Source organism: Microcaecilia unicolor, chromosome 11, assembly GCF_901765095.1.
Source record: "Microcaecilia unicolor chromosome 11, aMicUni1.1, whole genome shotgun sequence".
Taxonomy (NCBI): Eukaryota; Metazoa; Chordata; class Amphibia; order Gymnophiona; family Siphonopidae; genus Microcaecilia; species Microcaecilia unicolor.
The window spans coordinates 54,050,270-54,066,002 of NC_044041.1; the positions used below are offsets into that span (position 1 = coordinate 54,050,270).

The following is a 15,733-nucleotide window of genomic DNA, read 5'->3' on the forward strand; positions in this document are numbered from 1 at the left end:
GCTATAGAAATGCTAAATAGTAGTAGTAGTAGTAGTTATTTTTCCCTGGAGTTTTTCTTCAAGGGGTATTTCTTTTGCATTGGTTTGCATCCATCTGCTGGCTGACAGACATAATCCACATGTTCTAGACTGATCTGGTTGGGCTTAAGGAAAGAAAATTAGCAGGTATGACCAAAATTTTCCTTTTTCAAATGTCAGTTGCTTTATTGTGATTAAGTTTTCATTAGAGAACCTGTAAACCTCTTTCCTTAAATTCTTTTGTGACTTGTTAACATTATGCCAAGGTTTCTTTTATAAAATAAGAGAATCTTGTCTCATTTTTGATGGTGCAACTGGGGTCCCTGACCATCCATTGGAGAACACTAGTCACAATGTCAGGGTCATTAGATGAACTATTGGGGGGATAAGCCTTAGATCCTGACTCTGGTACCTCCCATTTTGGTTACCCACCGAGATACATGGAGGTAAAGAAGGTTCCAATAGAGGTAAAAGTCTTGGAGTCAGAGGAACTTAATGGCCAAAAGCATAAATGCTCGGCTCTGCTGTCTTTATTTTTGCTTATCTGAATTGTCTAAAATTTTAAAGAAATGGGTGTTAAAATCTGCCTGTGTGCTTGCTGAGTATTTACTAGCCACTGACGTTACCTGTTTTGCATTGTCGGTTCTCAGTTGTCTTGTAATAAGGTACTTGCATATTCTTCAGGAAGGGTGTAGGTACAATGTCATGCATGTTGCTGCTAAAGAGAACCAGCCTGGCATCTGCCAGCTCCTGCTGAACATTGGAGAACCCTGTCTTCATGCGCCTCATGTACCCAGATGACGACGAGGGTCATGCTACAGGAAACGTATCCGATACATTGTTGACCTTTACTTGAACACCCCAGATAAAGTGGTGAGTTTCCCAGTGTTCCTGATAACAGGTTCAGAAATTACAAGTCTTGTGTATTTCAAATCATAGATTACTCAAAAAAAAATATATATTTATAGTGGATAAATCACACTCCAGAATATGAAACAAGTGATGTAAACACACAAGTCATGATATTCCTTAAGAATCCTTATATATAATGTTGTTAAATTTATTTTTGGTTGTTTATATTCAATAATTCTTCAAAAAGGAGGAAAAAAAAGACCTCAGTTAGTTGTGGCTGTCAAGTCTGACTCGTATGGTTGGGTAGGTACCTTTGATATCCAAACAGCTTACAGGTTTCAGTCATTGGTCTTAAAAACCTCCATAAACATTTTACTTCAAAATGTAAACAGCTTCTTAAGTCTTCTAAACTGAAAAATGTGTATAACAATCACTTAATTAAGTAGCAGGAGCGGTTCCAACAGGGACCCGTTTCACCAAATTGGCTTCTTCAGGGGAATAAGCACACTGACGATTTTCATGCTCTGAAAAAGCAAGATACAATCAAAAAGACTGGAGAGGATGTGAAAAATAGCAGTACAGGATACAATTCTAACACAAACTAAATGGATTTGATCCAAAAGAACTTACTTGATGTCAGTCTGGCGTTCCTTGCCATAAGGACTGCACATGATAAAGTTGAAATGGCGCAAAAAACTACCGATTTAAAAGAACGCCCACAATTTGCAGAGTGGGAAAATCCATGGTCGTCCCTGGTTTTCAGCGATAATGGAAACCGAGGACACCCATCTCAAAAACGACCAAATCCAAGGCCTTTGGTTGTGGGAGGAGTCAGCATTGGTAGTGCACTTGTCCCCTCACATGCCAGGACACCAACTGGGCACCCTAGGGGGCACTGCAGTGGACTTCACAAATTGCTCCCAGGTGCATAGTTCCCATACCTTTGGTGCTGAGCCCCCCCAAAACCCACTCCCCACAACTGTACACCGCTACCATAGCCCTAAGGGGTGAAGGGGGGCAACCTACATGTGGGTACAGTGGGTTTCGGGTGGGTTTTGAAGGGCTCACATTTACCAGCACAAGTGTAACAGGTGTGGGGGGGGAGTGGGCCTGGGTCCGCCTGCCTGTAGTGCACTGCACCCACTTAAACTGCTCCAGGGACCTGCATACTGCTGTCATGGAGCTGGGTATGACATTTGATATTGGCATAGAGGCTGGCAAAAAAATTAAATTTTTTTTTTTTTTTTAGGATGGGAGGGGGTTGGTGACCACTGGGGAGGTCATCCCCGATTCCCTCCAGTGGTCATCTGGTCAGTTTGGGCACCTTTTTGGGGTTTTTGGGGCTTGGTCGGTATAAAAAAAATGGACTAAGTAAAGTCGACCAAATGCTTGTCAGGGACGCCCTTCTTTTTTCCATTATCAGCCGAAGACACCCATCTCTTAAGCACGCCCCTGTCCTGCCTTCGCTACGCCTCCGACATGCCCCCGTGAACTTTGGTCGTCCCCGCAACGGACTGCAGCTGAGGACGCCCAAAATCGGCTTTCGATTATGCCGATTTGGGTGACCCTGAGAGAAGGAGCCCATCTCCCGATTTGTGTCAGAAGATCGGCGCCCTTCTCTTTCGAAAATGCCCCTGCAGGAGGTGGTGGCGATGAAAACGTTAATGGAATTCAATATGTGTGGGATAAACCAAAGGAGTCCTCTTTTTTTTTTTTTTTTTAATATTTTTATTGGTACAGAAATACAGCAGATCCAGACGCACACTATGCCATTTCACATTGCTTATTTCCCCACTCATATCAACATTTTCGAAACAGCAATAACATAGACATGTCATTTCCCCTCCCACTCCCACATTATGGTGCAGCTGACTCATGCGATTTCATCTGTTCATATGGCTGCCACATTTTGTTAAATGGCTCCATTCTGCCTCTCCTTAGAGCTGTTAATTTTGAAATTAATTTATGACATATCACCTGCATCTCCGGGATGGTCCTTTGCTTCCAGGCTCTGGCCACGGCTAATTTGCTGCTGTTAGATATTGTGTTGCCAGTCTGTGATGGGATCCTTTAATCATTGATGGCTTAAAAATGAAGAAGGCAGGGTTCCATCTTGCATGGATACCCACATTGTAGGACTAGACTTATCAGCGAGGTTACTGTCTTCCAATATTCTCAAAGGAGTCCTCTTAGAAGGAATGGATCTATGGAACCTTAGTGGACATTGGGTGGCAACACCGGTAATTGGGAAGCAAAACCAGTGCTGGGCAGACTTCTATGGTCTATGCACTGATCGTAACTGAATAGATATGGATGGGCTGGAGTAAATTTAAGGGGCTTTGACGTACGTTTCAGAACTTTTAATACAAGAACAGTGCTGGGCAGACTTCTATTGTCTGTACCCTGAGAATGGCAAAGACAAATCAAACTCGGGTATACATATAAGTATCACATACCATGTAAAATGAGTTTATCTTGTTGGGCAGACTGGATGGACTGTTCAGGTCTTATCTGCCATTATTTACTATGTTACTATGATGTGTCCTCTGGGAAAAGCAACCAAAATGTCTTGTTGCATGAAAGTGGATGTGTCTTCATAATCTACCAATTGTTATGTAAAATTCTGGCAACTTCATCCCCACCCTTAGTGTATCGTACCACACATATTCCTTTGAATGATCAGAGAACTTATTCCTGGGAGTTAAAAGTAAAGTCCTGTTGTTCTACTTGGCTCGCTTATATGCTGATTTCAACAATTTGGATAGACTCTCAAAAATACATCTTTAAATAATGTACTGGAATGTTTATTAAAATCTTGATCGTCTGAACAAATCCTGCCGAACCTCAGAAATTGTGAAAACGGTAAACTTTCAAATGGTAAACTTTTTTTAAGGGTCCTAGGATGGCAACTGTTGTATTCAAGCAGGGTGTTCCTATCAGTGGGCTTTTTATATGTTTCTATCGCAAATGCGAGACCCTTTTGTTCGATACACACAATCAAAAAATGTATCTTATGAAAAGAACAATCAAAAGTGAATTGAATAGCAGCGTCACAGTTATTTAACCAGTTGACAAACCTGTGCAACTCAGATTCTGAGACCTTCCAAACCAAAAAGATGTCGTCAGTATAGTGACACCATTTATCCACTATACATATTTTTTTTATGGTGTGTTCACTTTTTTTAGTGGTTCTTCTTTTTGGTTTGTCTATTGTGAAGTAAAAATCATAGATTATTGAACTATTACATTTATCACCCTTCCACTTTGCTGTTTTTCCTATCTGACTTAAGGTACTCTTTTTAAAGCAGTTCTTTTCTCATGTACAGTATTCTTCTGAGAACAGCAAATACATAAGACTGGTAGATAATAGTAGAACACAGACCTCTATCATTTCACTGTGTTTCCGTCATATCTTTAACCATGTTTCTTCCCTTCTTTGCTCAGCCTGCCTACATGCTCTCCACAGTCATCTTCTTTATTACCCACAACATAGTGACGGACCAGAAAACAAAGCACTTTTCATTGATTGTAGTTGAATAGATGTCTTGCATAATTGTCCATCTTGCACTGGTGCAGCCTCCAATGAAAGGTTGTTGATCCAGTCTCTTATGTTAGGTGTATAGTACGGCATTGTTTGTTCTGTCCTGTTCAATTTTGGTCATATATTTCTGCCACCCACCACTACCAAGGCCCTGACTTTATGTCCCTCAGTGCATGTAGGGGGTGTGTATGTGGAAATCCTTTTGCATATTGTATGACTCCCTGGAATAGGCCTGGAGACCATTTTTCTTGCCTTCAGTCTACATTAAACTTTACAAAACTGCAGTCTGATTATCCTGCTTTTTATATGTGATTTGTCTAAGGTGCTTTAGTTTTTAAATCAGCATCAGATCGCTATTGGAGTATTTATAGAAAGTATGGTTTCTCTATTCCCTGTTCTAGGGTTTTGATACACCATTGCATTTTGCTTGCAAGTTGGGAATGCAGAGGTGGTGAATGTTCTGTCTTCCCATCCGGACACAGTAAGATCATGAAGAACAAGTACAATCAGACACCCGAAGATGTGAGTTTCACACTCTTTCTCCTTTCTAAGAGACAACTGTTCTCAACCAAATGCCCCCTTTTCTGATCCTGCAACTCCTTTGGTAACAAGTCACCTTTTTCTTCACAGCAGAAACTGAATTTAGTTTGAGATCTGCTGATCTATTCTTGTTAACATAAAGTTTGGCACAGGGGGGTTGGGCAGAGAGAAGGAGCTCTGTGCTGGAGGAGGAAAGACACAATGCTTTGGAGGAAGCCTCTGAAGTTTTAGCTGCTATGGTGGCAATTCTTTGAACTTTTTTGGTTTTTTTATCTTTAGGTAATTTGTGAAAGAAGTAAAAACAAATCAGTTGACCTGAAAGAGAAAATAAGGGAATATTTGAAAGGTTTGTATGTGTTCTGTGCATTTTTCTCTAAATCATACAGATTCTTCAGGAGTTTTGCTTTGAATCAGTGAATTGGTGTTAAATTGTCTTTGTTTCATATAGAATTATTAGAAGTCATCTCATTCCATTTGGACTACGGAAATGTAGTAAGTGCTGGGATATCTACCTCTACTCTTAAACATCTGCAAACACTGCAGAATGCCGCAGTCAGCTTGTTGGGTAATGCCATAATATGATCATGTGACACCATTGTATTTGCAATTTCATTGGTTGGTCATGCCCTACCATGGGGTTGCGTGCCCCTTTTTCCAAATTGAATTACAATAAACAATCATGTGCCACCACACATTTCCTCTTCTGCCCCCCCCCCCCCACCACCACCACCACTGCCTTAAAATTAATACCTTGGCTAATGGCATGCCTAAGCCCTGCCAGCTGGTTAGTTGCCTGAGATTTCCATGCTGTCTGAGCAGGTGGAAAGTTGGTGGTGCTTGTAGCTGCTGATGCCAGCACTCCCTGTCCAGTCTCAGTTCATGAACTGAGGCATGTGCGTGGGTCCTGTGTCAGTGGCTGGAAACACACTACCAACTTCCCCACTGCTCAGACAACCACCATGAATGCCACACAAGACCTTCTCGGTATGTCACAGGTGCCAACCCCTGCCTTACCATATCAAATTTAAACTATATTAGTACTGCTGCATAAAGCATTTTATGAAAACACTAGTAAAAGAGGCCCGTTTCTGAGCAAATGAAACGGGCGCTAGCAAGGTTTTCGTCGCCAACACCCCCCCCCCCCCCCCCGTTCTGGCCAACCCCTTCATTGGTTCTGCCATTGCTCCACCCCAACGTCATGATGTTTGATGCGGGAGCAATTTCCCCCCCCCCCCCCCCCTCCCTGCCAACCCCTTCGTTCTGCCATTGCTCCGCCCTCGAGGGCGGGGCCTGGAGCGATTTTGGTGGCTTCACCACCACGAACCTTCGAACCTTTTTGAAGGAAGTCAGGGCTTGGCTTCACTGATGTCAGTGTCCTCAGAACGTTGAGGGTGAGTTTTATTATAGTAGATGCCTCTATATTTGGGCTCTGTAGTTTTTGGGGGTTTTTTTGCTACATTTGTACCCCGCGTTTTCCCACTCATGGCAGGCTCAATGCGGCTTACATGGGGCAATGGAGGGTTAAGTGACTTGCCCAGAGTCACAAGGAGCTGCCTGTGCCTGAGGTGGGAATTGAACTCAGTTCCTCAGTTCCCCAGGACCAAAGTCCACCACCCTAACCACTAGGCCTCTCCTCCACTCTATACTCCAATAAGGGCTCCAAGATCATTATCACATCATAAGTTGGTTATTATTTTGCCTGTACAAACCTATTGGGCTCTACTTGTGAGTGTATTTCTTTTTGGCTGGCACCTACCCTTTGGAATCGGGTTCCAATTGGAATCTTTGACAGAATGCAAAAACAAAAACAGTTGAAGCATGTTTGGTTTTGTTTTATTGTCAATGTCTGATACCTAGGAGGGGGGGGGGAGCTTGGTTATAGGTATCTGTAAGATGTTTATGAGTGATGCTTCTAACTTCCTTTATTTCTAATTATGTTAGAACAAACTTGTATGAATGTTATAGTTCTGTCCTATATTATTGTAGCACTTTTTTTTTAATTACTGTTGTAGGTTGTAAACCATCATGATCACATACAGCGAAGCAGTATAAAAAAATTAATAATAAGTGATCTTGTCAGACTCCTACCCCTCTCCTGGGTATACCCTCCTAAGAAGCATAGGAGCCAACTTTTCAAAATTATTGGGGGTACTAAGCCCAATGGAAATAACCCCTCCCTAGACACATACAAGGAATTTTCTCAATATTGGGGGTATTCAAGCACCCACATTGTCGGCTCCTATGCTAAGAAGCTAGTAGCACTTTAACAGTGCAAGAACATTGGATAAAATACGCTATATTTTCAGGTCACTGTTATGTGCCACTGCTGAGAGCTGAAGACAATTCCTCTGCCCCAGTGATTGGTGTGCCCTGGTGTCCGGACCAGATGGACAGTGTGACCCTTAATCTTCCCAACTATGCTGGTAGCCCCAAAGATCCATTTCTGACTGTCCGGGCATTTGCAGGTCCCATGAGCCCATCAAAGGTAAGGAGAGCATAAGATTTGATTTCTTCTACAAATAAACCTGGATTTTTGAGAGTACAGAAGGCAAAGATTTTTAAAGGACTCTTCATTTAATTTTTTGGCTTGGTGGTTCCTCCTTTTTCATTTTGCCCTATATCATGGACTCTAAATTCAGCCACCAGGCATAGGCCTTAATGATGACAATGAGGTTTCCTGTCCTCCTGGAACTCAAAAAGCTTCCTTCACTGCAGTCCCAGACAACTTAGGAATCAAACCTTCCATATTGTCTTGTATAATGCTACTGCTGAGCCACTGGCCTGGCCAAAGACATTTTTAATTTAAGTAAAGGTTTTTTTTCCCCCCTTCTGTGGCCCAGTTTATATCTATACTGGAAGAAATGTTCTTCTCTAATGGCTATAGTAAAGTCCTGTCATGTCCACTGTATTTACCTCCTATTGACATTTACTTCCAGATAACTTAGGTTGAGAAACTCCTATGAATTATCCTTAGGATCAGAAACTTTTTAAAGAAAATTTGTGAGTGGCTTTTTTTTTTTTTTTTTGAGGGGGAAGGAGCGTAGACATGTGGCAGAACTGAGGCAGATTGTGGTCTGTGTGCATATTTTTTTTTCCTTTTCAGCAACTCTGATAAAACTGCATGCACTTTTCCAAATAGTTTTAAATATTAATTTTTAGAAATGGAGTTATTTCTATTAAAACCACAAAGTAAATTTCATACTGTGTGCAGGCTCTTCTGCCTTTTACCCCCATGTAAACTATTTGAACCACAAATCACATGAACTGAACCCTAGATAAGTCATGACAAGTTAAAAATGAGCAACATGTTACAATATATATGTGAAGTTGCAGACTTGACCCCTCCTCCCAACATGCACACTCATTTCAAGAGCTGAGAGGCAGGAGCCAGGGATAAGCTGTGGTGACCACAGGTGAAGACTCTTGGTATCACCTGCTCTCCAAGAAATAACAGAGGAGGCATTGCAATAGGTTCCAGTTGGGCTGGAAGCCCCCAGGTGCTGGAGGAAGGTAAGCTGGACCATATATTAAAACAAAGAAATGTGCCTTTTTTTTTTTCCAGGCAGAAGAATTTCGTCGAATCTGGAAGACTCCACCTCGAGAGCGAGCGGGCTTCTTTCACAGTGTCCGAAAATCAGATCCAGAAAGAGGTGTTGAAAGAGTAGGAAGGTACTGATGTAACCCCATATAAAGAGTGAAATACTTATGCAAAGGGAAAACTGGGGGTGCTGGCAGCAGAACCTGTGACTAATAGAGCACCAGGCTGTGTGCATAAGCAGGTACAAGAGAACTTTCCTGCTGACAATTCATACTTACCTCCCTTCATCCATACACTACATATATCGTAATATTTTCAAACACACTGCCACCTCTGGCATTGGGCATGAAGATTGTTTTCTAAACTGCATGGCAGCATCACTAGAACATGTAAACCACTTTGGTTGTACCACAGAAGGGTGGTATATCAAGTCCATGAACATTTACTAGGAAAGAGCAGAGTATCATTGCTTTTATTATGTAATGAGGGGGAAAGGAAGTGACAGACTTAGAACACCTGCCTCCCTCTCTTGGTCTTACGACTCTTCGCTTGTCAAAACTGATTTCCCGCCTTTCATTCTTGAAATGGTGCAGCCCTGTCTGAGGGGGTGCATTGCATACTGTACAAGAAGTTCATACTTTGTGCATGGATTTATCCAGATTTTTTGTTTAGCAGTGGCTCAAGAGCTTCCTGGCAGTGGTTTTGTTATGACTGTACTGTTCAGCAGTACCAGACTTATGAAATTTGGAAACTGAAGGTGCAAGGGAGGAGTTAGTAATTGTACAGTAGCATCACCTACTAGCCAACCTTAACCGTGATCTGGAAGGAGCTTTGGTCTGTGGCCCCTGGCCAAACACTGGCTGAGCTGGATAACAGGAGAATGATATTATAAAATTGGGGAAAATAACCGTGATCTAGAAGGAGCTGTGGTCTGTGGCCCCTAACCAAACACTGACTGATCTAGATAACAGGAGTATGACATTATAAAATGGGGGAAACCCCAAGTGATAAAGAGAACCTGTGATTCTGTAGCTCAGTTCCGATTGAGCTTAAAGAGCAAGGAAATGGGAAGAATGTCTGTCTGAATCCTACTGGGAGTTAACTTTTAATTCTGAGGCCTGTAGCAGAGTAATTTAATGAGTTGTTTCCACAGGATTCCAGGGACCCACTATCTGGCTCATTTTCAGTAACCTCTTTGTATTTCTGCTCCTCCTGTTCTCACCTCCACCAATGATCCATTCTATTTGATTTATTGCAGGGAGTTAGCTCATGAACTGGGTTTCCCCTGGGTTGAATACTGGGAATTTCTGGGCTGTTTTGTTGATCTGTCTTCCCAGGATGGGCTGCAAAGTGGATGGATTACCTGAATAAGTGGGAAATGATGAAAAGAATCAACCACGAACAGGAGAAAATGAAACCTGCAACAAATATAAAATATATTCTCCTGGTAAGGAAATAAAAAGCTTGTATTGGGGAGAGGGGGGAGAGGTGCTGCAGAGGATTACAGTGGTAAAAATGTGTTTTCTTTAAGTAATTTAGAAGGTACTGGGAGCACTTTTATAACATTTTCTTTTGTAGTGTATCAATCCAATGTTAAACGCATGTAGTTCTAAACGGGAGAAAGCACTGCAGATTTGTGGCACAGTGGCCACTGCACTCCAGAGTCAGGAATTGGGCTGGACCTTCATTTACACTTGTAGCTGAATCTAGAACTATTTGGCTTTTAAAGCTATATACCATTGTGGAAACAGTTATAAGAACGAAGAATAGCCATACTGAGTCAGACCAATGATGCATCTAGCCTAATATCCTGCTTCCACCAGTGGCCAATCTGGGATTCTGCCAAGTACTTTTGAACCAAAGAGTAGCAGCATTCCATGCTACTGATCCCAGGAACCAGCAGTTGCTTTCCCCATCTCTTCTTTAGTAACAGATTATGGACTTTTCTCCAGCAATTTGTCCAAACCATTTTTAAAAGCAGATACATTAATCACTGTTACCATATCCTCTGGTAACAAGTTCCAGAGCTTAACTTTGAGTGAAAAAATATTTCCTTCTATTGTTTTAAAAGTATTACCATGTAATTTGAGTAGCCCCCTAGTCTTTTGTTTATTTTTTTTAAGTACTATAATTCATATTTACCGTTCTACACCACTCAGGATTTTTTAGACCTCTATCATATCCCCCTTCAGCATTACAAGCTTAACTACTTATTCTTTCAGATGCACTCACTTACCATTGTTTTCCATGTTCAGGGGATATTGTACAGATACATCTATTCTTCATCTGTTAGACACTAAGTACACACACACAGATTTCATCAGAGAATGTTCTTTCATAAGAATATCTAGAAACCACTACCAAGATCTTGAGACGTTTAGGTTTCAGATAGGTGTGAGAAGTTGAGCAAGACTGCAAGTTGGAGTCTGTCCATTAGCAGAATATCAGTCTCCAGCATTTCATAGGATGTTTATTTATTTATATATTTGTTTTTAGATTTGCTCACACCTTTTCAGTAGTAGCTCAAGGTGAGTTACATTCAGGTACACTGGATATTTCTCTGTCCAGGAGGGCTCACAATCTAATTTTGTACCTGGGTTAAGTGACTTGCCCAAGATCACAAGGAGCAGCAGCGGTATTTGAACCGGCCACCTCTGGATTGCAAGACGGTGCTCTAACCACTAGGCCACTCCTCCACTCAAAGATTATAAGGACACCACTGAGGTGGCATCTAGGTAGCCTAGTGGGTAGTGCAGTGGACTTTGATCCTGGGGAACTGAGTTCAATTCCCACTGCAGCTCCTTGTGACTCTGGGCAAGTCATTTAACCCTCCATTGCCCCTGGTACAAAATTAGTACCTTAGTATATTTAAACCGCTTTGAATGTAGTTGTAAAACCTCAGAAAGGCGGTGTATCAAGTCCCATTTCCCTTTCCCTTATCTAGGATCCTACAAATGATTCTAATGATATAGGCCTACTTTAATCCATGGAACCTATTTGTAGGCTGTTTCCTTTTCTTGATTTACTTGAACTGACTATTGGTCATTCCTTAGTGACTTGCAGACTTTACTACTGTAACTCATTGTATCGAGGGGTGACAGGAAATAATTTGAAGCTATTATAACATCTACAAAATATGGTTGCATGCCTGTTGACTGGGGGAAAGATGTATAACAATGTAACCCCTATCCTACAAGTTTATATTGGTTGGGGGAAGAGGCAAGAATAAATTTTATAATCCTGGGCTTATTAAATGTGTCCATAGAGGTGTCACCAGCTATTTGGTTGAAATGGATTGTCAAATATATTTCATTTTGCTCCTTCTGTTCTTCACAACTTTTGTTTTTTCTTTGCCTTGCCACTTCTGAGATCCATTTAACATTGACTAAGCATAAAAAGTTCTGCTATATATGTCCAGAGTTGTGGAGCACACCTTTGTTATCTAAGACTGGAGGTCCTTTCCTTTCCATTTATGAAGCATCTGGTTCTTCCAGCAGGTCTTTGGAGAAGAAGCATGGTTGGGGAGCCATTTTATTGTTTTCAGTTTTTTATATTGTGCTTTAATTATTATTGATAATCATATTTTATTGTCATCTACTTTGTGCTTAGGCTTGAAGTGAATTACAAGTAAATAGATCAAAATTAAACTAATCCATCCAAATGCGGACTACATATCTTGCAAATGCATTATTGTATCTGTTTTGCACTTCCAGGCAAGAGTAAGAAGTGTTGCAATTCATTTCTGTGGGAGCATTTCTGGATGAGGAGGATGACATGAGCTTGGAAGAAATGAAAACCCGCCAGAATGCAGCACTCAACAACAGCCAGACTGTGACTTTAATGGAACCTAGCCTGGGTGCTATAGGAGCTATGGAGTGTGATATACTTTCTGTAGATCACAAAACCAGCATTATAGAAACAGCAGCCCCTTCTGGCAGACCCTATGACAAGGGAGCTTCATCCAGCAAGAATGGCTTCTGTAGTCCAGGAAATGAGAAAGCGAGCAGTGAAAAGGAGACTTTCAAAGGGGCTGGACGGGGGCCTGCTATCTCCCGTTTCAAATCTCATGACAGAATGTGAGAAACTCTCTTTTCAAGATGAACAGGAGCCTGGCAAGTGTTGTGACAAGAAACCTGGGAAAGGTGGTATGGACAACAGATAAGAGCATAGAACCCAACATGCTATGAGAAAATCATAGCTACGAGGTTAAACCAGGTGAGGATTTCCCAAAGATGTCGAGGATGGGGCCCTCTTCCTGTACAGACTAACAGTGATGCTGTAAAGAAATGTGAGGATGCCAGACAAAGGGACAGAAGGACAACTACCAGACACAGAGAACCTAATACCAGAGTTTTGTGCTCAGGGTAAGGCATCACAGTCACTGAGCAGCACTGAACTGCAGTCCACATGTGCCTCTTCTTCCAGATTTATCATGAAGACACCGCCTAGAAACGACTCAATCGGTGGCCCCTTTCTTCTGGGGTAAGTGCAAGAATTTACTGTCCATTGTGTTCCTTTGCCTTACACAGTGCCTCACTGTAGGCTCTCTCTCTAATCTGGGACTAAAGTCTTTTATTCCTAGTAACATAGTAGATTTTGCAGCAGAGAGAGACCAGCTGTCATCCAGACTGTCACAGTTGTATGGATGTATCCCAGCTACTAGCTGTAGTTTATCACCTCTTGTCAGTTATTTATTTATTTGTTCGTTCTTGTATCCCACATATCCAAAAAACAAGTTTTTGGTTCAATGTGGCTTACAATCATCAATTAGAAGATGTTACATTCATTTTTGATTATCATTTCTTTATAATCATTGTTCGACATTTGTATCATGAGTAATTAGCCATAAAATTTCTTGAAGAAGTACTCGTTACTTCTCTTATGGTCTTGGGGATCGAGTTCTACCATTTAGAGCCCAGGTAGTTAATCCAGTCATGTACATTGATTTGTAGGTTTTGTTTTTGCAGTTGGTCAGGTGAAGTAGTAGATAACCTCTAGCTTCTGTGATGCACATATTCCTCGGTGATAATTCGTCAAGCCTAGCATATAATCAGGAGACATTCCGAATAGTACTTGAAAATGATAGCACATGGTTTTGAAAAACACCTGATTGGGAGTCAGTGTAGCGGTTGTAAGCAGGGGGTGTAGCTCTTTCATATTTTGATTTCTTTTGAGTATCAGTCTTGCTGCTGTGTTCTGTATGGTCTGCAGTGATCTTAGTAGGTTTTCTGTGCATCCTATGTATGCTGCATTGCAGTAGTCGAGTTGGGACAAAATCATTGATTGCACTATTAGATGGAAGGATTGTCTAGGGAAGTAGTGATCCTTCTTAGTTTCAATAGGGTTTTAAAGCTTTTCACTGTGACTGCTGAGACTTAATTTTCAAGAGAGAGGTGTTTGTCAAGAATTATTCCTAGTGTTTTAAGTTGTGATTGTATTCGGTATATCTTTTGGTTGCATGTGAAGGTTTTGTCGGAAATGGGATTGTGTTGGCTAATAGAGCTAGGAATTTGGTTTTGTCTCTGTTTAGTTTGTTTGAAAGTCATGACCCAGTTTTCCATGAGGTCCAGGCCTATTTTAACCTTGTCCGAAATATCTGTGATGTGTTTGTTGAACAGTATATAGATGGTCACATTATCAGCATATATAAATGGATTGAATCCTGTTGTTTTTTTCAGTTTCCTGCCTAGTGGGGCAATCATTATGTTAAACAGTATCAGTGATATTGGGCAGCCTTGTGGCATTCCGCAGTCTGAGGTCCAGGAGGTTGAGAGTTAGTAGGCCATCTTTATTAGGTATGACCTGGTTCTTTAGAATCTGTTGAACTAGGTTGCAACTGCTCCATTGATTCCCATGTTGTCAAATAGGGTCTTCCTTAGCATCCCTCTGGACCGCCCATATGTTGTACTGATGGGTTCTGCATGGCCTTCCAGCAGGTGGAGACTGAAGAATTCTGACTCTACAGAGTAAGCCAATAAGAGCCCTTGCTAGGTAGAGGAAGATCTAGTAATCTCAGTTTCCAGCAGGTGGAAGGTGGTGAGCCCTTCAGTCTCTCTAATTTCTTTTCCTTCTCTATCTCCTTATCGGTGAGTTTTCATTCCTTTCCCGTCTGTGCACCTGGGCTTGTTTAATTGAACCTGTTCTGTGGAGGCTGAGGTCCGCGGGGATCTGTTCCAGTCTCGGGGGTGTTACACCCGGTTGTCCGGGTCTCCCCCCCCCCCCCCCCCCCCCCCCCCCCCACACACAATCCTCCCTGACACAGCCTTTTCACTGCTGTTTGTTGTGCCTTAACCTCTTCAAGGGAAGAGCCACTAGGCAGGGAGAGGCAGCCGTTTCTGTAAAAAATAAAAAATAATATAATAAAAAATAAAAAAATTAAAGAGGACAAAAAGAAAACAAAGTGGACGTCTTGGTTGGCTCACTGTAAAGAGTACACATACATGCTGGCTTTCAACCTGTGTATTATTCGGCTGCTTTCGCTGCCGACACTCTGAGTTTCAAAGCACAGTGGCGCCATTAGCTTTCCTATAGCTTAGGCGCTAGCGGCTGCTGTAAGTTTTGCACAGCCATTGATGGTCCCACGGAATCGGGTCCTTTGGCCGCACTGTCTCCGGGGGGGTAAAGATGCAGCAGCAGTAAAGGAAAAATTGGACGGACCTGATTTTGGTGGGAACCACCGCCATTTTGATGGCTCCTGCCGGGGCAGGCGGAGCAGCCTGCTTCTTTGCCGGTCCTTTCACGCCAGACACGTACTAAAGGTCTTTTCCTCTGTCCCACAAGACTGGATGGTGGTTTTCATCCAGAATTTGTACTGCAGATGTATAAAGTTTTTGTGCTGCAGCAATTCTCCTGTGGCTTCGGGGAAAAGACCTTCAGAGGATCAGTTAGTAGCTGCTAAGAGGTCCAGAGAATCCTGGGCTATGGAGGAGGACCTTGCGTCTGACCCGGATCAAGAATTGCCAACCTTGGAGGAACAGGATTTTTCTCAGGCAGGCAATTTTAGAGAAGGGACTCTGGTCAAGGGGATTCAGAAGCTGATCCCTTTATTCCTGGGGAGGATCCTTCTGTCATTAGAATCTTTCATAAACAAGACTTGCAGGAATTAATTTTCATTGGTTTCCTCCACTTGTACAGTTTGAAGAAGAGGACGCTCCAACTTCAGAGCCCAGTAAGGTGGATCTTTTAATAAAAAGGGTCCGTAAGCCAGGCAAGACCTTTCCTATGCATCAGGATATCAGAGACGT

General features: G+C 42.1%; 1 protein-coding gene across 1 annotated transcript in view; it reads left to right on the forward strand.

Annotated features, from left to right (window-relative positions):
- Positions 1-15,733, forward strand: part of ANKLE2 (ankyrin repeat and LEM domain containing 2) — a 99,323-nt gene that overhangs the window by 52,119 nt on the left and 31,471 nt on the right. The window contains 16 exon segments of the mRNA XM_030220213.1: positions 703-773; positions 775-826; positions 829-891; positions 4,813-4,843; positions 4,846-4,899; positions 4,902-4,933; positions 5,231-5,297; positions 7,258-7,436; positions 8,514-8,620; positions 9,748-9,841; positions 9,843-9,936; positions 12,203-12,223; positions 12,226-12,500; positions 12,502-12,667; positions 12,670-12,808; positions 12,810-12,971. Of these exon segments, the coding sequence (XP_030076073.1) occupies positions 703-773; positions 775-826; positions 829-891; positions 4,813-4,843; positions 4,846-4,899; positions 4,902-4,933; positions 5,231-5,297; positions 7,258-7,436; positions 8,514-8,620; positions 9,748-9,841; positions 9,843-9,936; positions 12,203-12,223; positions 12,226-12,500; positions 12,502-12,667; positions 12,670-12,808; positions 12,810-12,971 (1,607 nt within the window).